The sequence below is a fragment of the Parasteatoda tepidariorum genome, chromosome 3 (genome assembly GCF_982258835.1).
Source record: "Parasteatoda tepidariorum strain Cologne lab strain chromosome 3, Ptep-v5.0, whole genome shotgun sequence".
Lineage (NCBI taxonomy): Eukaryota > Metazoa > Arthropoda > Arachnida > Araneae > Theridiidae > Parasteatoda > Parasteatoda tepidariorum.
This window is the reverse complement of record NC_141757.1, coordinates 120776976-120804934: the sequence shown is the minus strand read 5'-3', so window position 1 is coordinate 120804934 and position 27959 is coordinate 120776976. Positions and strand designations below refer to the sequence as shown.

The 27959-nt window shown below is 31.9% G+C and overlaps 1 protein-coding gene across 1 annotated transcript in view; it reads right to left on the bottom strand.

The window, feature by feature from the left end:
- The window catches only part of LOC107444195 (pancreatic lipase-related protein 2-like), a 78314-nt gene that overhangs the window by 32444 nt on the left and 17911 nt on the right, over nt 1-27959 (bottom strand). The window contains exons 4-6 of the mRNA XM_087159985.1: nt 21441-21570; nt 16254-16364; nt 14173-14298 (exon numbers count right to left, since the gene is read on the bottom strand). Coding sequence (XP_087016111.1) covers nt 14173-14298; nt 16254-16364; nt 21441-21570 — 367 coding nt within the window. The remainder of the gene's footprint in view (nt 1-14172; nt 14299-16253; nt 16365-21440; nt 21571-27959) is intronic.

Genomic DNA, 27959 nt, shown 5'->3' with positions numbered 1-27959 from the left:
TCTTCTCATGTTATTTGAATGAGAAGTGAGTGCAGAAATGTCGTTTTAGTTTTGAACCATCGATATGATTACAAGGCGTCATATTCAAGAACGAATAAGCCAAATATTCAAGAACGAATTCTTTTCAAAATATAGCTATATTTTCTATGGACCTGTCCATATTGGAGTAAAGCAACTTTGTTTTTTGTTAATCGATGAATATAGAGAAAAAATTTCTGTTTATTTTTTCAATTAGGACTTTTTAAAATGTGGATATATGTGCCGATAGAAAAAAAAGTCGATAATTTCCTTCAGTTTCCATAACGCGATCAAAAACTTTTAGATTTGAAATTAAATAATTTTAATTATTATAATGATTTTGTCTTGAAAAGACCTTCCTAACGGTATAGTAACCGGATTCATCTGGTTTATAAAATTGGTATTTTATGATTAGCATTATATTTATAGGAAAAGGAGGCTACTGTGGACATGGGGGACAAGAGGAGACAACATGAATAGTCTTTTTTCCCCCTAGTCATTTCCTCGGTGAGATGCCGTAAATTGGTAACATTTACGTGCAGTGAACCAAAAACGTATCATCCTGAATAACTTTTAATTTAATGATCGGATCTTCACGTTCTAGGACTCCATCTTAATGGCTCAAAGGGGTGAGTTCAAATTTGCTAATTAATGAGTGCAGACGATATTTTCAGTTACGAAATCAGACACAAAAACATACTTTCCCTGAATAAACATTACTTTTGCTCAACAGATTCGATTTTCTAACCCCCGTAATATAGGTAGCTGTAATCTGGGAAATATGGTCCCAATAGTTGGGTTTGGTGGGCCATCCAAAGTTTGGACCCCCAAATGTTAAGGGAATTGAAAAATTTTTGCTCACTATTAGAAAATTCTTTTATCTAAAGATAATTCCATGCAAAAAATAACTTTTAGTAAATATTTAGTATTTTTTATTTAATAATAGTCTGATTTTGTTGATCATTTACGTTGCACTAGTGCTACACAATAGGCTATTGGCGACGGTCTGGGAAACATCCCTTGAGGTTTGATCCTCTACAGAGGGGTTTGGCACCCCCGCTTCGGTAGCCTGGTGACCTGCACGTGAAGTCGAGCATTATTATGGTAGAACAGTTTAACGAGGACCAATACCGCACACCCTCGGTCCCTACGCAGACTGATCCAAGTGGTCACACACCCGCACACTGACCGCAGCCAGTGATGCTTGACTTCGGTGATCTACTGGGAACCGTGTCTTAACGATCAGTCCACTACGGGACAATAATAGTCTGAAAACTTTTGAATCGCAAAGCATATATTTTTTTTAAATCATTTTAAAGTATCTAATTCCACATGGAAAATACAAAATTTGAGCGAAATTGGTTGATTAGTTCTTGAGAAATTGAATTTTATTAGTACAACTTTTTTAAAATTTAATTTCTCAGGATTAATCGATTTCGCTGAAATTTTGTATTTTGCCATGTGGAAAACTTACAATGTTTTGTTATCCAATTTATATGCGAACAAATAACTTGTTTTCATAAACATATTCGCTAACATAATACATAAATAGCTAAAATGACGATTAGAGATGGAGTACTGAAAGTTTTTTAAAGGACCTCTGCCAAAAAGTTTTGCCCCAGGGCCCCGAGGGGTGAAGTTACGGCACTGCTCACATGGCCTCAAAAAATATAAAGAGGGAAGTAAAAGTCGAGATGTTTCGAGCGTTCAAATATAATCGCCCATTCTCAAAACTTGTCAAGCTTGAATAACTTGTGACTTTTATTATTGGACTCTCAAAACATGTCTATTTTTATTATCATTTATTATTTTTTAAATCAATGAAGTTTTTATATTTTCGATTCAGTTTCTTAGGATTATCTATTTAGTTACACAACATATTAAATTATTTCACTCGATATTAAAATAAGTTTTACATAAGCTATAGGCACTGGTTCTTTGATTGAATAAAATAATAATTCACTACTTTCTAAAAAAATCAATGCATTTTCTTTCTTTTTTTTTTTTGCTGCATGCCTTAAATTTCAAAAGTCGAATGTGAAAATGGAATGTCCCCTAGTACCAGGAATGACGATTAGAGATGGAGTAGTGAAAGTTTTTAAAAGGGCCTCCGCCAAAAATTTTTGCCCCAGGGCCCCGAGAGGTGAAGTTACGGCACTGTTTGCAATAGGCCTCATAGTCATCAAATTTTTGATTTTGAGGTGGTTCGGACTTTGGTTTGATGTTACTTTCTTTTGTTGCTTTCTTCGGCAGGCCATTGGTTCTCTATTCATTTTGATGCTTTTTGCTTTGAAAATGTCTCTTCATGCAGGATTCTTTATAATATTGACTGCAACATTGAACTTTGAGTTGTTCTGGTTCTTTCAGTTGTTCTGGTACTTGATAGTTGTTCTGGCTCTGGATAAGCTTGATCAGTTCCCCCCTTTTAAGCTTCGAGTATCCTCGAATTTTATTTTCTCGACAGTAGTTTTTCAACTCCTAAACAGTATTTGATTCCATATTTACTTCTTTATACATAAATCTCTATTCTTTAAGTTCGATAAATATAGAAGAAGTACAATCAAATTATAAAAAAAGAAGTAAAAGGAAGACTCTTTAAAAATAAACATGTTTGATGAATTACTGATGATGATGAGCTCATACTCCAGAAAATGAGCTAGGAAAAAATTAATATCTCGAGGCATGTGGAATGTGAGTACAAATATGATGATTATTGGTACGTTTGTACGACATGTCAGGAAGAGCTAAGGTATGACCCCAATAAACCCCCTTACGATATTGCGCTATTATTTTTATGCCGACAGAGACGAAAAAAACGATTAAAAAATCTGACTAAATGGTTAAATAATTATAAATTACCTTTCGAAGAAGATATTTTGGTCAAATTTTCTTCTTTCATCAGCAAATATGAAGAATTGTTTCCAGAACGGAGGAACTTAATCAGCAAAGAATTCATTTTATTCCTTTTGATTAGAAAAAGAGATTATCAGATACCAATTAAGCTACCTAAACCCAAGAAGACGCTTATTCAGAATGAAAAAATCTGTTGAGTCGTCTTTGAAGCATTTGATTGGAACTTTTTCTCCGCTTAATAACATGGGATTTGAGTATAAATATGCGAAGACAAAATGATGGTACATTTGCTTGACATGTCATGACCCCAATTTGAATTTTTAATATCTTTGTCGGCTATTAAAAATAAAATTTAAAGTACTAAATCGTTTTTATCAATCCAGCTAGTCTCGGGATATCCCAACCATTTTACTAAATACTTGTCTCCTTTCTTTTTGACTATTTTTTCGATCCTGTAGATATTGTCTTTCTTATCGTACTTTACCTATTCATTTTCATAAAAAGTACATTTAACCTCTTCATTATTTAAATCTCGAACCCTATAAGTGATTGGATCGCTTCCTACTGCTTCAGAAATGACGAAGATTTTTTCAGTGAAGGTTGCTTGATAACCTCTTCTGAAGGTAGATCGATAGCCTAACCTTATCTATTATCTGTGCTGCCTTCTCTTTGAACTTACCACTGTTTTCTTCTACAGCGGACGTCATTTTGATGCTTCTGTGGTACGAGGTGTTGTAATTTTTCCCTAATTTATCCAAGACATTTACGTATTTTTCGGTGTTGTGTTCGGACAAGTGGAGCTTTATTTTATTACCCAGAGTGAGATCAAATCTTTCAATCATTACCACTTTTATTTCAACATTTTCTGTTGTGAACCATTGTATATTATTTTCTTTAAGCAATTTTTGAGTTGTTTTGCCGACTAACTCTAAACCTTTATTCGTTTGAACCCTTTCAGGCATTCTTTCCTTGAAGATCTTTTTAAATGCCTGAGTTACTTCATCCGCTGATTTATCTCTAAGAGGAATGGCCCATGCATATTTACTGAAACAGTCAACAACCGTTAATAAATACTTGGTACCATCATTATGCTTACTCCTTGCAAATTTATAGACAAGCAGTAAATCAGCTTGCCATTGATCGTCGATGTGGGATACGTAAATCCTTTTTCGTTCGAATTTGCGGATGAGTGGCTTATGTTTCGCATATACATGTTGCTGGTGTAAGTAATCTGATGCCTCTTTTCTAATTAAACCAGTCTTCCTTCAGAGCTCCTTAATGCCACAAAATCCTGCTTCGGGGTCGTAATAAACTTTTTTAGGGCAACTTTTCTCAGTTACCCCTTCAGAGGTAAAAAACGGCACATCTTAGAGCCACAACTCATACAAGCTCCTTTCATGAGAGGCCTACCATTTTTAGAGGTGATCTGCTGTGCGTGTTTGGTTTCGGTGTGAGTTTTACATTTTAGATAATATATTTTTGAATCCATTCCAAATGACTTCTTTGCTTTTATAATAGGCTTCACATTACTTCCATCTATTTTCTCACGCAGGGTTGGACTTGGAATACCCTCCAATTCTTTCACCATGTTAAAGTCGCTCACTTTGTTTCTTGTTTCAGTATCTTTATTTTCGAGGTAGCAGACATCATGTTTATAGGCTGCTTCATCGACCCTATTTATGGGTTTACTCCATTGTGAAATCTGGGTTTAATCTAGTTTTTCCTTTAAGCAATTGAGTTTGATGCCGCCCTGGTAGGTGCATTTCAAATGGTAAACTTGCAGCGTTAACAGCGCCTTTTCCTTTCTTGCAATTCTTTTTACGGCACACTTATTTATACAGAAATTTTATTTGCTCACATACTGATAACCGTTAAGTTGGGTTTGCTTCATGTACTTTTCTCTGGGAAATTAGACTAGATTTTTGATAAAATCTTCTTCTCTCATCCGATACCTCATTTGATTTGTATGAATTAAGCAGCTGTTTATAGAACTTGTAGGCCTGTTTGTATTCTTCTTTCCTTTCCAGTATATTCAAAGATTTATCAATAACTTCTACAATACTTTCATCTTACAAGAGCGAAAGAAGTGCTACTTGAACATAAAAAATCAAGATATCACCATGATCAGAACATTAAAAATCTGAGTTGCGTCGATTTGTATTTTTTAATTCTTATAGTCTGAGGACTAAAAAACTTTTTCTGTTAAAGTAAAGAAATTGTAGCGTATTATCTCCTTTCCGAGGAAGAAATCAAAGAGGACATTCCAGAAATAGGGTTCAAGTTAACGAATGACGGACATGGAAAGAAAAAAAAATTACGAAATGTTTCAGAAGAAAACACCGATTCTGCAACCAAAAATTACGTAGAAACGAGAAAATTAGAGAAACACTTTAACGGATAGCAGCCTGATTCACGATGAAGAATTTTTCAATGCAAAGCAAAAATATATATAAAGAAATCTAGGAGATCCCAGAGACGCTTCAACTAAAAACTATGTAAATGAACAGATTGAAGAAAATAAGTTTAGTAAACTATAATGCAAAGGGAAACAATATAATAAATGATCCCGCGAACTACTCAAAACATGCGGTTAATAGGAACTATTTTGAATATGATGCTAAAAATAAAATCATATCAAATGTGGAAGAACTTGAAACTGATGTTGTAACTAAAAAACATCTAGACTACTATTGCATAAAGTGGAACAAAGCTGATAGAAGCTATTTTGCTCACAACAAAAGAATTTCGAGTGTAAGGAAGCCACAGAAAGATACTGATTGTGCTAATAAGTATTACGTTGACATGAAAACGTTTTGCGCAACTACAGACAAAGGAGTTGAATTTATTGGTGCGGGATATACAACTTTTCAATTCAGTAAAACTGCTTCAAAACTTTTAGATGTAAACTTAAAATTATTACAAGATATGTTTATGAAAATTAGCATCTATTTAGCTTGCGATAGAATGAATGAAAAACCAAAAATACTTTTAGAAAAAGTGCAACAAATTCTTCTTGATAGAGCTATAAGCGTCAATGAAGAAACAATAACTATGTTTACATATGGAAGATTAAATGAAGTTTTAACATTATCAATAGGAGGAAAGTGTAAATTAAGACCTTATTTGCATATTGAGAAACTAGAATTTCAGTATAAATAAATGGAAAAACTTAATTCTTTAGGTATTAGAACTTATAAAAAAGTAGATCATCTGATTTCTGACATTACTTACCACAATGATTACCACGTTTGGAGAATGGGTCACTTATTTATCTTCCCTTTGAGACATTACAAGAGGAAGAGATACACTCATTAAAGAAGATCCAAGCTAAAAGTACTGGGAAGTTTTCTCTGAGGTCATTTTAATAATACCTTGGGGATATTAAATACACTTAAAGAGAATATTTCTATATATAAATAAGAAGAAAAATGGAATTGTTGAACAAGTTAAACGCATTCAGTTCACTGAAGTCTTTCAAAAAGATGGATGAGCTAACCGTAGATCAAAATACCCGGTTTCTGAAATTAAACAAATAACAACAAAGTATGGAGATAAAATTGTTGTGCAATTAGATGACGGCGCCGCTATATGTTTACCGCAAAGGTTTGATAGCAAAGCATCAGACTATTTGAAGCTCAATGAAATTAAACCCCTTTTCTTCATATACCTAGGAAGCAGGCATCGCTGTAAAGCTCAACCCGCTCACATGTTTAGATTCGATATGTAACATCAGATATTTAATTTTAATGGTGACAAAAATAATTTTTTAAAATATCATACGGTATTGAATTTATTTTCATTTAAAGAAATGAAATGTATAGTAAATAGGAAGTATGACTTATTCGAAAATTTGGGAGCTCTGTAGAGCGGGCGTAATTGAAGAATGACAAGTCTGGTCGGTATGTGTGAAAAGTTACTTCTTGCTTTGGATGAAAAAACAAATGATTTACAAGAATTCCCTGAGATTCATACGATCTTGGCGAACAAAGAGTACGGGGCGAGCTCAAATGATCAGAAAGTCGGGTCCCCAATCGTGGTTGCCGGGAGAAAAGTGTTGAACCAAGCAGATTCCTTAATTCTGCTTTTAACATGTAAAATCTATGGCGGGCTTGTCATACTTTGAATCGAATTTTCTTGTTTAAGAATCGGAGTGATCAATTCAAAAAAAAAAAATAATAATACTAATAATTTTTTCAATCTTTCCTATCCACGAAAATGTAGGTCAAATCTTTATTACTTTTTGTAATATTGCCTTTGAAACTCAAGTCACCTTTGAGTGAGTGGGGGAAAGCAAGAGACGATTGGGGGGTTTCCCTCTTCAACTCTTTTTGAAAATCTTTTTTCTTTCTCTGTCCTTTTGAAAAACTGATATGGGGGCGTTTTAAAAACCGATAGTTTACTTTTTATTTATAAGCTTGTAATTTATTATGAAAATTATATTCGCTGATAATTCGTTCATTTTATATACATTTTATTTATTTAGTAGTAATAATTTTCTTGTTTTTATTCATTTTGAGAGTGGAATTTATTTTTTAAATACATTATTCCCCTTTTTTTTAAACCTTTTTCCTTGTTTTTTTAAAGATATTTCAGAATTAAAAAATTTAGCTTCTGAATAAAGTGAGATTAATTAAAATCGAGACAATGGCGTAAAGATCTTCCAATGTACTATAAAGCATCACAAAACTGCAGTTTTCCTTTTTAAAAAAAAAATATATCGTGCATTCATTTGTTGGTATAAAAAAAAACATTTACATTGAAAACATTTAAGAGGTTGCAATTTTTCCATTCCATAAATAGTTTTAATTACAACACAGGAGCGACCAACACCGTGATCTTAATACAGCTCTCTCGGCTTCCCACAAAACAGCAATGAATCAACTAATGGTATCCGTTCATCGAATTCTATCACAGATAAAATTCTGGTGGGGGAGTACTGTAGTGTGTCAAAATAACAATTCCAATTCACTAGTGTATATAAGACACGTTAACTAGACTCTATGGTGGGGTATCTTTTTATTGATGAAGGTTGACATTGTCTAACCCCCACGGTGTCTTGGGGTATTCATCCGTTTTTAGATGCACCTGGATTTCGGCCCCCACCCCTCTAAGAAGCTGCAGCCATGATGGAGGAGATAATGATATAGGGGGTTAAAAGAGGTGTGTGGCATTTAGGGTTGCACACCCCTTCGTTTTGGCGTACGAAAGGGACACCCCTTCGGGTTGGCGTCCGTAGGGGTGACGCGCCAGCAATTAAGTGAGAGGTTGAACTGAGGAGTCTTACTTGCTGATAAAAATATTCTTAAATTTATTTTTATCAAAACTAACTGGGTTCATATAAGCATATACTAATGGCGTTTGTGAAGAGAAGTGAACACAATTTAAACATATCAATGATAACTTACAATTTTAATTTTAACGCAACATTTTACAAATTAATTTTATTCGAAATTGCATTGCAAATAAAAATTGAAATGGACGAAAATAATATTCAATTTCTTCCTTCGGAAAGAGGAGGCAGAGTGCTTATATTTAGGAAGAATTTATTCAACTATAAAAGAACGAATAAGGATCAGAAATCGGTATGGTATTGCAGTTCGCAATGGACTGGTTGCAGTGCACGTGTGTGTACTCTGGGTACTAATCTAGCAGTTCCCTTGTCTTCTGGATTGGGTTCAAAATTACAAGGCTACGGAGTTAAACATTGGTAGCCGTAAATTCAAAATTGAGTTGGTTGTTTAACGGCGGTAATTAAAAAAAAATAAAACTAATAATCAAATTGTATTTTCTTGTTTTCTTTCTAACTCTTTGCATATTTTCTACGCGCATTCAAAATTTCATGTTTCTAAGTCTCACAGATTTTGTAACGTAAAGAAAAAACAATTGAGAAAACAATTCGCAAAAATATCATTAAAAATTGCAAATAAAATATATTCAAAATGAATCTAAAAAAAAAAAAAAAAAACTCTGTTAAATATATAGCGGCCCAGCACGCCAAATTTTTACTCTGTGCTTAAAATGTGTTTTTTTTTTTGTAACTTTTTCCCCTCGTTAAAAAAATTTGTGCAATAAAAGAAAGGTTCTACATAATAGTCTCATCACAATTAATATATTTAGCAATAAAGTAATACTATCAAATTTTTTAATAATAAAATGTTAATACTCAACAATAAAAAATAATGACAGTTTACTTTAGGTGTATAGAAATGGAATTGAACTTATAAGGGCCCCATCATTTTCAGTAGCTTAGGGCCCCACCAAGCTTAAATCCGGCCCTGAATAAACTAAAGAATTAGTGTGTGTGTCTCCAACTGGATTGCTGATGAGTCTTAGGTTTTGAAAATATGACGTTTAACATGAAGCGACTATTAACTATTTTTCATTATATTTTTAGTTAATAGTAGTTCATTTACGTCGCACTGGAGCTGCACAATGGGCTTTTGGAGACGGTCTGGGAAACATCCCGGAGGATGATCCGAAGTCATGCCATCACAATTTTGATCCTCTGCAGAGGGGATGGCACCCCTGCTTCGGTAGCCCGACGACCTGTACGCGCAGTTGAGCACTTTACGATAGAACAGTTTAACGAGGACCAATACCGCAAACCCTCGGTCCCTACGCAGACTAATCCAAGTGGTCACCCACCCGCACTCTGACTGCAGCCAGCGATGCTTGACTTCGGTGATCTGCTGGGAACCGTGTCTTAACGATCAGTCCACTGCGGGACATTTTTAATATATTTAGAGATATTTATCAGGGATATTTAAATTGATATGTTAAATCATTTTAAAATCAAAAGTTTTAACAATTAAGATAAGGTACGATTGCCCGATATTTTTATCATATATAAACCTCAGAGCATGATGACCACATTTTATGTATTTATTTAAATTAATTAAAATCCTTCCTTATCCAAATGCTTTTTTTTAAATATAAATTCCGGAATAATATGTTATTAATTGCCAACAATGTTTAATTTTTTTCCCCATTCAAATGCAGCTTTTGCTGAATTCGTAAAGAAAATTTTTTGATTTCTACACCTGCGCTGTTTCAAACTACTATTTTAAACACAAAAGACTTGCTGAATTATTATTGGTTCTTTTGTTTATTTTCAAATTAAGTGACAAAATGCTATAATTTATCATTTTGCTATCATTTATAGACACAGCGGTCGCTGTATCTTATTAAAAATATAGCGGTGGACGTGGTACAGAATATTAACAAATCGAATAACCAAGTTGAGAATTGAATGGTATTTTAATTTTATTTACTTTTTATAACTAACAATAGATTAAATAATTATTTTTATAACTTATCCACAATAGCCCCTCACGTGTCTACAGTAGTGTTTAATTATTTTAAACGAAATGATTATTGAAAAAGTATACTTCCAAATTATTAAAATCATAATGTTCGATTTTTTCATTGAAAATGAAGATAAATGTTCGAATTTTGATTAAAAGAATTCTACAGGAGTTGCACAAAATAATGGAAAGACTTCGATAATCGATACTAACACATTTTTTGATATTTCTCAGAAAATACATGGAGAATCAAAATATAAATTTAGATCCTTCGATTTCTTATTCATATCAATGAAATTTACAGCTTTATAAGGGTTGAGGCACCGAGAATGAATGACAAACGTTAAAAATACTTTTGAGCACCCTATGACAAAAAAATGTAGTAATAAAATTGTAACTTATTATTTTGGTTCTTATATACAATAATTGAACTAAACTTCGTAAACGTAGCTTAAATATTTTTGAAAATATGAACATTTTTATAAAAAAAAAGATTTAAAAAAAAATTATTTTTTTGTCTTGCGTTTTTTTTTAATAACTTTAAAAAAATTCAATAAAATAAAATAAAAAACGTTTGAATCAATTTTAAATTGATTAAAATATTATTGACATAGAAATTTTTAAAAAAAAATTTGTTAAAAACTGCTCCAAATACGTGTAATTAACGTTTCTTTATACTGCGCATATACGCAAAATAAAAATAACTAAATAAAATAAATAAATAATTTAAAAAATTTTCTTAATTTTGTAGTGAATCTTATTTGACTACTACTTAAGTCCAATTTGAATATCTTAAGCAATTTTCTAAGGAGTTTTTTTTTTCTTTTTAAAAGAAACCTCAAAATAATAAACGATTTTCCACAAATTTCATTTTGTACTATTAAACAAGATTTATAAATGACATCGGTTGGAGATTATGCCGATTAAAGTATCCTTTCTTTCGCATGTTTTATTTCCTAATTCCATCACACTTTGTTATCCAGACCATCATTTTCTGGGTATCATCATTTGTTAATAAATCTTGTTTAATAGAACAAAATGAAATTTGTGAAAAAACCCTCATAATTTTGAGTTTTCTCATAAAAGAGTAAGAAAACTACTTAGAAAATTGCTTGAAACTTTTTTCATTTTAAAGATATTCAAATCGGACTTAACTTATTAGTTGTCAAATACGATTCACTGTAAAATTAAGATAATTTTTTTTAAAAATTTTTTTCTGCACATGCGCTGTATAAAGCAACTACTTCAATTACTCTTATCTGGCGCAGTTTTAATTATTATTTTTTTTAGTTTTAAAGCAATAGTTTCGTTATCAGTTTAAAATTGATTCAAACGCTTTGTTTAATTTTTTTTTAATATTTAAACTATAGCAAAAAAAAAAAAATTATTTTTTTATAAAAATTTTCATACATCTCCAGAAATATTTAACCAAGGTGTACGAAGTTTTGTCCAATTATTGCATATAATATCCAAAATAATAGTTATGAGTTGCAAATTTATTGCCACATTTTTTGGCACAGTTGTTGAAAAACATTTTTTTCCGTTTGTGGTTCATTGTCGGTACCTCAAACTTCAAAAAGCGTTAACTTCATTGATATGTAGGAGAAATCGTACCATCTAATAATTTTTAAATTTATGAACTGATTCTCTAAGTATTTATTTTTTAAATATTAAAAAATGTGTTAGTATCGAAGTGTCTCAATTATTTTGTTAAACTCCTGTATTTATGATTAGACACATACATATATATAAATTTAAAACAAAAATGTTTATTAATGCATGTTATTCCAAATTTTTTTTTCATTTTTATTTAATAAAATCTCCTCTCCTAGAGATTGCATTATTACACTATTCTTTTCATATCCTTCTTATCCTTATTAAAATGACATAATCAGAAAGCTATAATGGGTAAATGTGATATATAATTTTTTCCCTGTCTTAAAGCATTTTAAAACATGTGGTGAATTTATTTTGCTAAAAATTTTATAACACAAATTAAATCTAAGACACAAATTTATTTAATTTTAATTACGTATGAAGCTTTAATGAAAAACAAACTTTTTATTTTAGTTAATCCTTTTGTTTTAAAATATATCTGTGAATAACAAAATAAAGCGATTGAAATAAAGGGAAAAGGAAAAAAAAAAAAAGAACTATAGAAATGAAGATTGGTACTTGGTCAGTAAGCGAAGAACCACTTTAACTAAACAGAAACTAGCATCCACACAGAAATCGGAACTCTTCTGCTAAAGTTTTCATTCCGGATTCAAAAAATAAAAATAATTGGTTTTGTTGGCGATGATCTCGTAAGGCGATAAAGAATCATGCATAGTACACTCGCAGAGCATTCAGAATTCTTCGCTAACAGCTTCTAATCGTTTTCTAAACGATAATAACAGGGCCTTCGATATTCGACGGGTAAGGAAGGGGGAATGAAATTCTCCTCGAAGGAAAAACGGATGAATACCCCAAGGAACCATCCCCCACACTCTCGATGGATTCGGTATCCTGGAACTGTTTCCATTACACACGACGCTGAATTGAACTCTCTACAAATCTGGACCTGAGATTCTAGCCTCCCCACAATTCACCACCTCATTCCATCATGTTGGTGGTTACTTGTTTTTACTGTTACAATTTGAATTAAACCTATTGCTGCAAAACGACGCCAAGAAATTCGCCGAGGTGAGCTAGAGAACGAAATACGCCCTAGCTTACGCGCACTTATAAAGCCTTTTCCTCTACCGGCTCCACCTACACGCACGCGTATACTTACGTATTTGATGAACAAGATTTGTATTTTTATCTAAAAGCAATGATTTTACATTCAGTTCAGCTCTTTTCATGAAATTCGATAAAGTAAGCAAATTCTCTTAATTTATTTTACCAGATTAGTTTAGGTTTAAAATTTATAAATTTAAGAGTCTATAGAAATTGAAATGCCGTTTGTGTTTATCATGACCACTGATGTTCAAATACAATATTTCTTCAATTTTCGATAACTTATGCATTATTTCTTCCCAGCACGTCTTACTTCCACACTTAAACTATGAGTTTCGCTAACTGTCAAGATATTTAATTTCTTCTAGTGGTTTCGCCTTTTTTTAAATTTTTTTTAAACTTACATATTAGGTAAAATGGTTTCCAAGACAGCGCACGTTTCAATCTATGTTTAAATTTTCATTTATTTATTTTTTTCATCAGTGAAATTTGTGTTTCAACCACACAACAGAGGTGATTGACCACCCCATAACCCCCCCCCCTCATCTCAAGTTATTAGCTAACATACATCCATGTATTTTGCCTTTATATAAAGAGAAAAGCAAAAAGTCTTCTTTGTCGAGCTATTCTGAATACTTGTATACTAAATTGTAAATCTGTGAATTTAAAAATGTAACATAAATTCAATTCTCTTTCCAGAAAGCTTAAAATTTGTTTGTTGTTCTTTTGGTTATTGGCAAGGATTAATAAAAAAAAGTTTTAATAGTCCACTTAAATTAGTAATTTATGTTGTTAACTTTAGCAGATAATGTTATTTAGTTTATGCCTTTTTATATTCGATGTTCTGTTTTTCATGTTTATGACTACTCACTTGCCTGATATTTCGATCTTCATTTCTTTTTGTTAGAGCAAAAAAAAATCGGTTTTTCGACATTTACACATTTATGTTTTATATGTTAGGATCCATTATCGTATGATTGTTAATGTATTCTCAATATCGTACTCTCATTATAATATGATTAATTTCTTATCATTTATTAGTAGTGCATAAATTACAATTTCTCATTTATTCGTAATTATGTCTTCTTTCCTTAAATTTGTAAAAATTTGATATAACTTATGACATATAAGCAAGAAAATTTTTAAAAATATATAAAAGAGTAGAAAAGTAACATAGTAAAGTTAGCATGTTTTACTGTACTTTTCTTAAAGCTGTACTTCCAATTCAATTAGTATATTCTAATTATTACATTTTGATATATTCAAAAAAACTTACCCCCCACTAGTATGTCTCCTCTCAGTATTGCTTCTATAGCATGAAAGTAACAAGAAAGTTGCAAAGTTCCTCCATTTGGAAAGAAGTCAGCATGGCCAAGAGGAGTTAATGCTCCAACAACAGATCCTACAAGATCGAAGTTATAAAACAGCAAATCGATTTTGTCTAAAATTTGAAATTATTCACAATTCTAATTTAACAAAAACTGTTTTTCTCTATGACTTACCAACTTGTTTACATTAAATAAATTAGACACACACATGTATATAGTTTAAATGCTTCTTGAAATTGAGAAGCAAAATTTTCAAATAAGTATAAAAACATGCTACTTGTAAGATAGTTACCAAACGTGAAAACATGTTGCTTAAATCTGTTACAAACATATTTGAGCAGAACACAGAATGAAAACATTACTACTTATTACTTACTAAGTTTATAAATTTCCAAACTTTCTAGCTTTGGAATCAACTCAAACTATAAGAACATGTCACAAAGCTTTCTGTCTGAAAAACAACACAAATGCTGATATTTTGTTCCTGCCGACAGGCCTGTGTAGGGGGGCAGGGAACTGTCCTTGCATCAGAAAGGTTCCGGGTTCGAATCCCGGGCAAGGCATGGATGTTTCTTTCTCTCTATCTGTGTTCTATGTCCTTTACGTGTGAATGTGACCGGAACTATAAACGGGTTGTGGTAGTGCGACGCTACTCCACCGCCGTCCACAGGTGCCCACTGGGTAACGAAAAGAGAGTTAGCAGTTCTGGCACTTTCTGTGGCCAATGGACAATAGTTCCAAGTGGTTTCCTTGTCTTCTGGATTGGTTCAAAATTACAAGGCTACGGAGTTGAACGTAAGTAGTCGTAAACCCATGAAATTGGGTCGGCTTGTTAACGACGGTTATAAAATAAAATAAAATAGTTCCAAGTGCCAGCCGTTAAAAAAAAATTGTTCCTTACCTTCATACAAAAAGAATTTCTTAAGAAGGCATTCATTTTCAATTAAGAAGGCTTCATTTTCTAATGAGATTTGGTACACTTTCTCCCCGATAAAGATTAAAAAACTTCCGTAGATTCAAATCTGGTGTAAGAAAAAATGGCGATAAGTCCTGAAAATTTAAATTTTCAAACAGTAGCCAGTGGACGGTGGCTACTGTTAATAACTTAATATCCACTTTTTCCTCAAACCTTATGAGTCGGTAACCAATATCGTTAGGTGCTCTCTAATTAATAACCTCTTTTGCAAACTTTTTTTTTTTGGCTTGGATTAAATTATAATTTTACAAAAATTCCTATCAGAAATAATCTAGAACTAAAAAAAAAATATACAAATATGCAACAAAATTTGGTTGAACAAACTGACTTTTAAAAAACTTTTAAGTAAAAATATTTGGTGTGGCAAAATACATTTAATGTATACATTTCAACTTTGAAATATGTGAATTGTTAAAGAACTCTCCTTCTACATGAATTGGATTCTGAAAAATCAAAATTTTAAAGAGACAACAGACATTTTAAAGAAAACTCTGTTTTCCATAATCTTGTACATTGATGTACATTTTTGATTAAAAAAAAAGAAAATGATGGGAATTAATGGGAAAATAATTATGTTCAGTAATTTTTTCAATAAACTTATAAGGATAAAAACACTAATTATGAAATTACCTCTAAATAAATTATTGCAATATGTTGTTAGTGTAGTGTTTAAAAAAAATATTACAACGAAACCTTTTTCTATTAAGTTGTAGAAACTGCTAAGATGCTTCCTTTTTGTGATGCAGTGCTGATATCTCGCATAACTTAATTTCTCAAATTTTATGGAAATTAAGCCAGTTTCGTTTTCCCCTTAAAAATTCTCAATATTTCTCAAAATTCTTATTCATTTTTCAAAACTCCATCTTCACAAACTGAGGTTTTTTTTTGTTGCAGCATTAACTTCTAACCCTAGAAATCATTGTAACTGGTTTAAAATATTACTTTAAAATTTCATTTCATGCTTTTTTAAATGATGTAACTACTTTTGTAATAATATATATAAATGAGTTTATTATTTCTATATGTGAGATAATTACAACAATATTTGCTCACCGAAACAAGTACCAGCATCGGCATGTATGACATCGACGAAATGAGCCTCTTTGTAAGTTGTATTGTGAGCAAAATCATCATTCCTATATACGAGTACACCAGTATCTAAAACTGTATGAAAAAAAAAGAATGTATTTATTACTTTCGTCAGGTATAAGATTTATTTTTATTTTTTTAAAGTGAATAGACAACTTAAAAGAGAGCGTCCTTCTAACATTTAGATAAAACAGTAAGTGATGGCTACAAGCTATTATTAATACACCGCGATTAACCTTTCCCGGATATCAAAAGTCCCTTAAAAAATGAAAGATTTTAATAATTCTAAAACTAGTTTAATAGAAGGGGGGGGGGAGACGTCATGAAATGTTCAGACATAGAAGTGCGGATATACAAAAAATTTCACATGTCTACTGTTATTAATTTCTGCTAAACTAAACAAAGCAGAGTAAAACCAAATGTTATACTTTGATCAAAATTTAATATTCAAATCAATAATATTTTCAGATGAAATGTTATAATTTTTTTTTTTTTTTTAAATGTGCAAAATTTCAAGTTTTTAATCCATTAGTTTTAGCGTTACACGAATGAAACGCGCGTGCTTCGATAATTGGGTATAATATAGCCTACGTCACAGGTTGTGTTGTTCCTACTAAATTTAACCCATGAACGGCATTTTCTGCGAGCCTAACTTCAAGCCACAAATAAACAAACGAAGTGCTCGATCGTTTAAATAGCTGCTCGCCAGATTTTATTGCATTATAAAGAAAAATTATTGAAACTAAATACAACTAAATAAACAACAACAACTAAAACAAATAACAACAACTACTAATAACAATAACTAAATAAACAACAGTTAAATTCCATTCGTTTAGCATTGCGTCATATGTTGTTCCTACTAAATCGAAGTAGTTGTGTTTTTTTCATATTATACCTAATTCTCTGAAATAGAGGTGACGGTGGCAATTTTGGAAATGGTTTTCAAAAATAAAGTCAAAAAATTTACCCAATAAAAAAATCAGGCTAATATTTAAGGGATAAAAAAAAATATCAATATTATTCAGAGGAATCGAAGCCAAATCATGGCATTTTAGGTGAATGAGAGGATGTTTGATTTGTGAGATGTATGTGTAGCCAGGATACTTTGAATCTCTCAAATGAAAATTTCCAGATTTTTGGTCAAATACTAGAAAGATGCAAAACGAGATTTAAGAAGAGAAGTGCATTACCGCACATTTAGTTAAAGCAAGTAATATAAAAAATTAAAGTCGATTCCTACTTAGGTCAACAACAAAAAAAAAATTATTTCAGTTTTTTTTAATTAAGTAATGAAAATTTTTTCACCTATGTAAAACTAAAATTAACTAATTAAATTTAATTAATTAATTAAATTTAATTAATGAATTAATATGTGAAAAAACTGTATTGACTTCAAGTGTCATCCACTACAAGTTTAAAAAAATGTATTTGGACTTGAGTGGATGAATAAAAAGTATTCGCGATCGCAACGAACTATAGGGGGCGTTGTTGTATGAGACGAATACCTGCGATTTCTATATGAACAGTCATTAAGTTACTCAGGAGACGTCTTTAATGTAGCATGTAACATTGTAACGTTCCATCTTCATTGTGGTTTATTAAATTTGAAAATGAAAAATGTTTGATATTCTTATGCAAACGGGAAAAAATGGTATCTCTTTTCTTTTTTTTTTTAAGAGAAGGAACATCCGAAACACATCGGAAAAATATTTGTGAATAAACAAAAAAAAAAAAAATATTTATCTTTTTATTAGAGTTAATGCCTGAGAAATAGACTTACTAAATTTAATGATATAACATTAAAGGCCTATTTCAACTTAATATTCTATAGTTTTCAGAATCATATTACTTCAAACATCAAAATAAGCAGAAAGTATGCATAAGCCTCATAATTTTATATAATTTAATTATGTAAAAATAGTTTTTTGACAACAATTTTTATCAAAAAATTCTAAGTTTCAATAAAAATCATTATTTAGGAACTAAAAAACGTAAAATAAAGAATGCTTACGAAACAAAAAAAAAAAAAAAAAAAAAACAATTCTAAGAATTCCTCACATTAAAATAAAAAAATTGCTCATGTTTTGTGTTTTTTTAAATACATAATCGGACGCACAAAACCATTTTAAAAATTCCTCACATTAAAATAAAATAAAAAAACTTGCTCATGTTTTTTTCTTTTCATAATCGGACGTAGAAAACCATTCTATAGAAAATTATCATCAAATAATCCTGGATATCATCTTTTGGATTCCTTGTTGCCTTGTTGTTTGCTGATTTTTGACGCCATTTTAGTGCTAAGAAAATGCGTCTTTGGGATTTGCCAAAAACGGAACAAGATGCAATTTAATTTTTTTCAAGAGCGAAATATTTTACCAAAAAAAAACGAAAATGTACCAATTTCCATAATATGAAACTTTATCTTGGTAAACGTACGTTTTGGAAATGTTCTTTCACTTGGAATCTTATTTATTATAGTTCATATGGCGACAGAATCAGATAAAACAAAATAGAGATTGTTTTGAATCTATGTTAAACTCTATATCGGTCCATTTTCCACCGAAATCTGATTGACTACTTTGATTTTAAATAAAGTGTTTTATTTTTTGATTTGTCGCAAAAATTTTAGGTGTAGATTGGCGGCACTTAAAAACTGCCAAATCTGTAGAAACAGAGGCGTTAATACGTAAGTACCGAATTTTTATTCCATACTTCTCTGAATCATATTACTTCAAACATTAGAATATGCAAGAAGTATATATAAACACATAATGTAATACCATTTAATTTTTCAAAAAAAATATTTTGACAAAAATTTTTATCAAAAAAATTATAAACTAAAAAACTTAAAATAAAGAATTCTTAGGATAAAAAAAGATTTTAAAAATTCCTCATATTGAAATAAAAAACTTTTATATGGTTTCTTTTTTTCATTCTTATAGTTCTTAATCTGACGTAAAAAACCATTTTGTAGAGAACTATCATCAAATAAGGAAAAAAAATATTATTTACAAGAAAATTTTTTATTATGAAAATCATAACGCTCACCTGTTTTATAAATTCGCAGAATTCCAAATGAAATGTTCCTAGCTTGAAAATTTTATTTTCAAATATTATATACATAGATTATCTCTTCATTACTTTTAGATAACATACTACAGAGCAAAATTTTATAATTGTCTGATCTCGATATGAATTTCAAAATGTAACTTGAAAACAGAATAGCTGAATTCTAGTTGAAATTATTCGTTCAAAACTGAAAAATTTATTAGTAAACAGCACAAATGATACTATTTCAAGTAATTCGGAGGATTCTTTATTGATGTTTTCCGAATTATATAGATGCAGAAATATATACTATTCCATAAAGAAGAATATTCTATAAATATTATAGTTCTGTACGTTCTGAATTCACATTTATTCATTGGAATGACGAAAGAAATGTAGACTTCACCTTAATTTGTAATGAATTGAAGAGGGAAAAAATTATTTTACCGTAATACACACATCTGCGTGCGATCGCGAAATCGGAAGTTATGTTACTGGTAATAGAAAGGTAAAAACTATTGAGAAATTGTTCTTCAAATGTTTGGCGTGTTCTGCTTCAATGTTTGGCATGTTCTGGTTCGTTTTTTCAAGTTCTTCTGCCTTTTCCTTAGGGAAATTTTGCTTCTTATTTGCTGCTAAGAAAATGTCGCCCGTCTTTGCCAATGGTTATGATAGAACTAATGCCCGATATTTTAAGGCTCCCGCTAGAGGGCGTACTCAAGCTTTGCGATTGCCGATTTTATTAACGATTGAAAATTTGAACAAGCTACATAAATATATATAAGCAGAGTGTGAACTAATAGTAGGAATCGGAGCCGCGATGGCTCAGGGGATAGAGCGTTCGCCTTCCAATGAGGCGGACCGGGTTCGAATCCCAGTCGAAACGAATTCCACATCCGGCTTGCATCGACCACAGTGCTGACATAAAATATCCTCAGTGGGAGACGGATCATGGGTTAGAGTCCCCTTTCCGTGAGGCTAACCGTGGGAGGTTCTCGTGGTCTTCCTCTCCATGCAATGCAAATGCGGATTAGCTCCATCGAAAAAGTCCTCCACGAAGGCATATTTCTCCCTTTACTCGATCCAGTAGTTCCCTTGTCTTCTGGATTGGGTTCAAAATGACAAGGCTACGGAGTTGAACATTAGTAGACGTAAACCCATTAAATTATGTCGGCTGTTCAACGACAGTTGTAAAATAAAAATTTAAAAAAATAGTAGGAATTGGAAAAAAAGGCTCCTGGTATCAGACTTCATAAATTTGATTCATGAAGTCTGATACATTCTGGTATCAGACTTCATTAATTGGTATCATAAATTTGGTGACGTGGATCACACGTGCTACCACGTTATGTTCTTTATTGAAGAAGAAATATTTCACTAGTTGCGGATATTAATTACCTATTTATTTTTATCAAAGTTGCGGATATTAATTGAATTTTTTTTTGGCAACCAGTGTTTAGTAAAATAAAATTAATGGAAGCCATTTTTCCAAGCTACAGCTTCATGAATAATTAAATTGAAATCATCATATTTTGTACACTTTAGATGAAAAGTTGTAAATAAAAAAGAAATTAAGAATAACAAAAAAAGAAAGAAAAAAAATTATGAACGGTAATGTACAGTGCGCAAAGTACAAGAAACGGACCACCCTGAATAACGTTGGATCAAATGATCAGATCTTCCCATTCTAGGACACAATCTTGAAGGTTTGAGGAGGTGACCTCAAATATGCTGATTAATTAGAGCAGATGTTTATGAAGGGGAAAGCGTATGTTTATTCAGAGGAAATACGTTTTTGTGTCCGATTTCGCAACATAACATACTGTCTGTACTAATTAATTAGCATATTTAAAATCACCTTTTCGAACCATTAAGATTGAATCCTAGAATGTAAAGATCCAATCATTAGTTCAAAAGCACACAGTACATTTGCATTTTAGGATCAGATTTTGTGTCACGTAAATTGCACAGAGCTAGTTTAAGACTTGAAAAACGAAAAAAAAAAATTGAACAGGGACAACATTATTCTGTGAATACGATATATTCAGAACATTGTGTTCAATACTGTTAAGATATTGCATAAATATGAACTTTTCTTACGGGTAATTCTTCTGAGTTTATGAGCTGAACTCCACTCTCTAATAAATTTTCCAGCAGTGATTGAAATATATGCTCCTGCACTATGGCCAATGATATGAAATTTTGAACCATCTGCATAATTATTTTGCATCTGTAATAAATTATTAAATGTTAATCTTCTTCAATTGATATAAGTTAGTTGTTTGACATATGCCAGCAACTGTACTTTATTGTGTTAATTTTAAATTGAAATTTCGCTATACTTAAACTAAAATTTGAACCTCTTCTCCTCCTTAAACGTATAATTGATTGGCATATCATCTAATTAATATTCGGGCTATATGTAGTCATATATGAAATGTATTCGTTGACAGTTCCCAAAAGGGTGATCAAGAGGGTGTAAATGACGTCATTTAGACGATAAAACATTTGTTCATCAGAATTTAACATCAACTGTTATTGATTACAGTTAATGACTACATGCTGAAAAGTTACTTGCAAGCATGATTATAGATATTGATTTAGTTTATACTATTGTAGACATGATTACAATTCAGAACAATTACAAGTAATTAGGGCCTATTATTACAAACAATCACTGCTACATACAATTATCTCATGATTCCAGTTACATTAATGATTGAAAAGTATTTAATGTAATTTTAATTAGATGATTACTGATAATCATCTGATCATAAAATTACTTTCAATCCTAAATTCTTGTTATCTTTGATAATGATTACTTGTCAGTGTATTACAAGTGTACTAAAAGTCTACAAGTGTATTAAAAGTAATCATTTGTCTACAAGTGCAATATCACAATTATGAGTAATTTATTCTTTGCAATAAATTATATTTTTGCCTAACTCGAGTTTTAGATTAATAGGAGAATTTTTCGAGTAAAACTCTCTACCAAATGTTTTCTAAGGCAATGTAGCAGGAATATCAAAGTAACAAACATGTAAGAGCATGCATACAATAAAATCGCGCGTGTGAATTCAGAGACACAAACGAGAACTTGATTGACGGAAAAACATATGTCACCAATCATATTCCAGTTCATATATGCGATTTTGAATGGCCCTATTTAGAGAGTGCGTAAGAGAATCGGAAGCAGATGGATCCAAAATATTTCTATGCCAGTCATAGTCAGGCCCCTCTTCCCCACTGGGCACTATGGGCACGTGCCCAGGGCCCCGCGATCGAATGGGGCCCCCTAGTTCCTGCCAGATTACCAAATGATAACCGATACATTATTACCGAAAAACATTAATTTTGAAAAATCTGATGATAATGACTTACTACAATACCTACGCTTATTATATTAGCTTTAGTTTGCCGCATGCGGATAGCTATACCTTGTACAACATAGCTTGAACTTTTTGACAGATGGGTCAGTGATGGGAAACAGAAAATATCTATTGGTGTAAAAAATGTGTTGGCTAAATATGTGGCTGTATGTATGTTTTAAACTATTCAAAATAAATAAATTCATTCGTCAATCAATTTTATTGCACTAGACATAAAAACATTGGGTAGGTAAGAAACCATTGTTTTCAGTTTTTCTATTTAAATTTTACCTCGAAGCAATAAAAACCACTTAAGACTTTCGGAAAATGCTTGAGTCCTTAACAGGTACTTTTATGTTGTGTGTCTATTCTTATGATTATTATCAATTTTTAATATTATTAAAATAAGAAGATATTGTTCGTCGTTGCAAAGTTATATCGATTTCAGATTTGACATCTGTCAAAAAGAAAGATCAAACTAATAAATAAACAGGGTATAATACTCCACTCTCTCTCAAAAATGAGTTTTTCCGATATTAGTATGTTTAGGTTAATTTAAATACCTATATGTAAGTATAAGAATACAATTTTAAAAAAAATTATTAAATTAAAAAAAGAATTATTTGATGCGGTGTGGTTTATGTCTTAAAGAAACCTATTCGAACGTCATTCGTAATACCAAAGACAAAAAAGGGGAATTCCCGATTCCCGATCGTCGTTTGACTTGACGAACGGGAATTCCCTTCAAGTATTTGTCTGCGATGTTGTGGCGTTTGTTTTGTTTGTAGTTGTTAGTTTGTTACTGACTGTGCTCGAGCTCTGATAAAAAAAATAGTATTGTTTGATTAAATCGTCGTTTTGTCTGTTTTGTGTTAGCGAATATTTTCGTTATAAAATTAATTAAATAGTGAATTATAATATAAAATGTCGAAACGGTCATATCCTAGTGGATCTGAAAAAAGGAAAAAAGCTCTACATCAGAAAGAAGTAATTGAAAAGTTACCAAAATTAACATCATATTTTACTACTACTACTGGAGAAACTTCTGTAAGTAGCAATCAACTCATAAATGTTCCACATGATGACTCAGCTCAATTACAAATTGCGGGAATTTCTAAACCTTCATGTTCCAATTTTGAAAAAGAGATTGAATCAGAAAGCGACTATTCCTACGACGAAAGTGCAACGACTTCAGTGACTTCACTAAAACCGACAACTCCAACTGTGTCAATTGAACAGCAGTTTTCCAACACAGAAGAATTAATATCGCACGATCCCGCCGATTATTTTCACGAAAAGTTTGTTGAAATAAATCGCGAAATTTTAATTCGTAAGGGACCAGTATATTTTCAAAATAAAGATTCTGACTTTTCCGAGGCATCCAGAACATACAAAGATGGTAATAAATTAGTAACGAGATATTTCAACAAAGCATTATTTATTCGCAAATTAAAGAACAATGAAAGCGTCGAAAGAAAATGGTTGCTGTATTCGCCTTCCAAATGCTCTGTATTTTGTTTTTCATGCTGCTTATTTAACCCAACTGATGTTAATCTTTGCTCTCGGAATGGATGTAATGATTGGAAGCATATTAATCACATAATTTTAACACATGAAAATAGCCCAGCGCATAAGCAATCTATGATGACTTATCTGGCACGAAGTAAAGCGGTTGGTAGAGTAGATATAGACTTATTATCTCAACATCAAAAGGAAGTGGATTACTGGAGAAACGTACTTAAACGGATTGTAGCTGTTGTAAAATTTTTGGCATCGAGAGGGCTTCCATTTCGCGGCGACAATGAAATCCTAGGATCTCCAAACAATGGAAATTATTTGGGTTGTGTGGAATTATTGAGTGAATTTGATCCATTTCTTGCAGATCACTTAAAAAAATTTGGGAATCCTGGAAAGGGTAACATTTCTTATTTATCAGCAAATATCTGTAATGAGTTTATTGAAGTAATGGGAAAACAGGTTCTAAAAAAAATTATAAATGAAGTTAAATCAGCAAAATATTTTTCCATAAGCGTTGACAGTACGCCCGATCTGTCTCATATTGACCAGCTAACTTTCATCATTCGATACGTAAAAGACTGTGTTCCTGTTGAAAGGTTTTTGAAATTTATACCTATTAAAGAACATAAATCTAAGTATTTAGCGGAGACCATCTTAAATTTTTTAGAGATACATGATATTCCCATAAAAGATTGCAGAGGACAAAGCTACGACAATGCTTCAAATATGTCGGGAAAGTATAGTGGTCTACAAACAAGAATCAAGGAAAAATGTGAATTTGCCACCTTTATACCATGTGCAGGACATTCACTAAACTTGGTAGGTGTCCATGCTGCTGGGTGTGTACCGGAGGCATCACAGTTTTTTGAAATAGTTCAGAAAGTGTACAACTTTTTTTCGGGCTCTACCCACAGATGGAATATGTTAACAGAACATTTAGGTTCAAAAAAAGTTGTTAAGAATCTTTCACAAACCAGATGGTCAGCCCGAGCTGATGCAGTAAGTGCTTTGCATGGGGGTTATAAAAGAATATTAGAAGCTTTAATCACCATCGCAAACGATACTGAACAGGCACGAGAAACAAGAGACGAAGCCCTTAGTCTGTCTAGAAAAATGGGAAATCTAGAATTTATTATACTGACGGAAATCTGGAGCACTATATTGGAAAGAATAGACAAAACAAGTAATTATCTTCAGAAAGAAACAATAACACTGGACGTTGCAACCAATTTGTTGACTTCACTTTATGATTTTATTACTAACCTCAGGGATAAATTTGATAACTTCGAATCATCTGCCAAAGAAAATAACCCAGAATCTGACTACAAGGATCTATCTCAAAGAACAAGACGTAGAAGCTCACGGCAGAGTTTTTTTGATGGCTCTGCGCCATCAGTCCAATTGAATGGAAAAGAGCGATTCAACGTAGAAACCTTTCTCCCAATAATCGATACCTTGAGTGTTCATCTAAAACAGCGACAAAGTTCATATGAGATCGTCAGTCAACGTTTTAGTTTATTTTTTCACTTAAAAACTCTGAATTCCGAAGAGATACGACAAGGATGCAAAGAATTTTCTCAAATCTATCACGAAGATGTAAATGAAAAAGAGTTAGAAATAGAATGTCAACATTTAAAAGAATACTTAATAAATGTTCAGAGTGAAAATGAAGCATCTAACAGTGTACAGGAAGTATATAATCTATTAAAGCAAAACAAAATTGAAGACACATTTCCTAACGTAGAAATTGCATTGAGAATATTTTTAAGCATGATGGTAACTAACTGCAGCGGAGAACGCTCCTTCTCCAAATTGAAACGAATAAAAAATGAATTAAGAAGTACAATGCTTCAAGAGAGATTAAATAGTTTGTCGCTGATGTCCATAGAATGTGATATTCTCAATACCATAGATTTTGAAGAAGTGATTAACGATTTTGCTCATCTTAAATCTAGAAGGGTACCTTTGCAATCAACATAGAATTAATCTAAGGATTTTAAGTTAAGCGAGTTACTTTTGTAGATTATTTTTTATATTTCCTATTTTTTTATAGCTAGTAACTAAATAAAAATAAATTTAGAACCTTGTTTGTCTTTCTTTATCTATTGTAACTAAATAGTGTTTTCTCAAGGTCATAGGGGCCCCATGATCCTAATGTGCCCAGGGCCTCAAATAGTTTAAAGACGGCCCTGGTCATAGTTGAAAGAAGCAAAGATAAAGAAAGAACAGAAACAGCAACACACTAATCAGTTAGTGTGACAAAAACAATTTTGGAGCTAAGTTTTTCATTGGCAAACAGCTACAGGTTACAGATGGTGCCCAAAATTCCAACAAAAAGCAACCACACAAGCTTCAAATCTCAGTTGATCAAATTCCCTAACGTTCTGGAAAATTGTTGGTGTGCCTAGCATATACCCCAGGGGCGGATCCAGAAATTTTTCCTGGGGGGGGGATCATAGACTCAGATCCCCCCCACAATGAATTTTTTCTTTTAAAAAAAAAATTTTTTTTTTTTGACATTTTTTTTGAAGAAAAAAAAACTGGGTTTTTTAATGCTAGTCTTCTCATTTATTTTTTTCATAATGAACAATAGAACAATACATAAATAATTCAAGTATTCAAAATCTTTAAATAATAAATGTAATGCGTTTTCTTAGAAACTTTGGCAAGTCTGTCAATGATTTTTTCAACATCCAAATCAATTTCTCGACGAATGTTTAATAATGTCGAGTCCATTTTATCGTTCTTGATTTTGAGTTGCTCTAAGCCAAGTTTTGAGACGTCGAAGAGTTGAAAAGGAACGTTCTGCTGTTGTTGCACTAACTGGCAGTGCTATTAAAATTCTCAACAACATATTGATTGATGGGTACAAATCGATGACACAGGCATTAATAATCTTGGAAAGATCGTTGGGCACTTCAAGTTCTGCTTCTGTTTCACGTTGCCATTTTGCCATCCAAAGACGAAATTCTGTTTCGACAACTTTTACGGAAGCATTTTAGAGATTCTTTTAAAACTCGGCAGTTTCACGAACGGCTATAAGATCTTCTTCTGTAACAGTTTGACGAGGTAAAAAAACTAAGGATGATATTGCGCAAGCGTTGCTAGAGACTTCTCCCTGGTTAAACCTGTTGAAGCGCGCTTGGAGCATTTGGCGCGTTTCAACATTAATAATGTTTACAATGAAACTATGACGAATTTCGTTTTAATCCTTTGGATTATGATTCTTGAAACAGTGAAGAACATAATTAGATAAAGAAGAAAAATCGATTTTTTCGACCTACCTAGGTGCATATGCCACCTTAAATAATTTTTTAAATATTTTATTTCTTTTGTAAACTATTAAAAAAACTATTATTTTCATTTCTTTTTTAATTTGGGGGGTCATGACCCCTGAGCTGGATCCGCCACTAACCTACCCTGAAGAATGCTAATGACGATGGGAGTTTCATGTACCGATTTTTTTTAATCCCATTCAGCCTACGAACGAGCTCTTCAACGGACACAGAAGTTTTCATCAGATCGAATACAATATACAATCGACGAGATGTTTAACAGCAGTCTAATGTACCAAAGTCTTCATTTGATTCCAGATACGACAACAACGTCTCTAACGGCAGTCTGATGTGCCTGTACTAATTTGATCACCGACAGCATACGATTAACTAGGTCTTCAACAGCAGTCTGGTATAAACTCTTCATTCGATCCCAGGCAGTCTAAAATTAAAGAAGT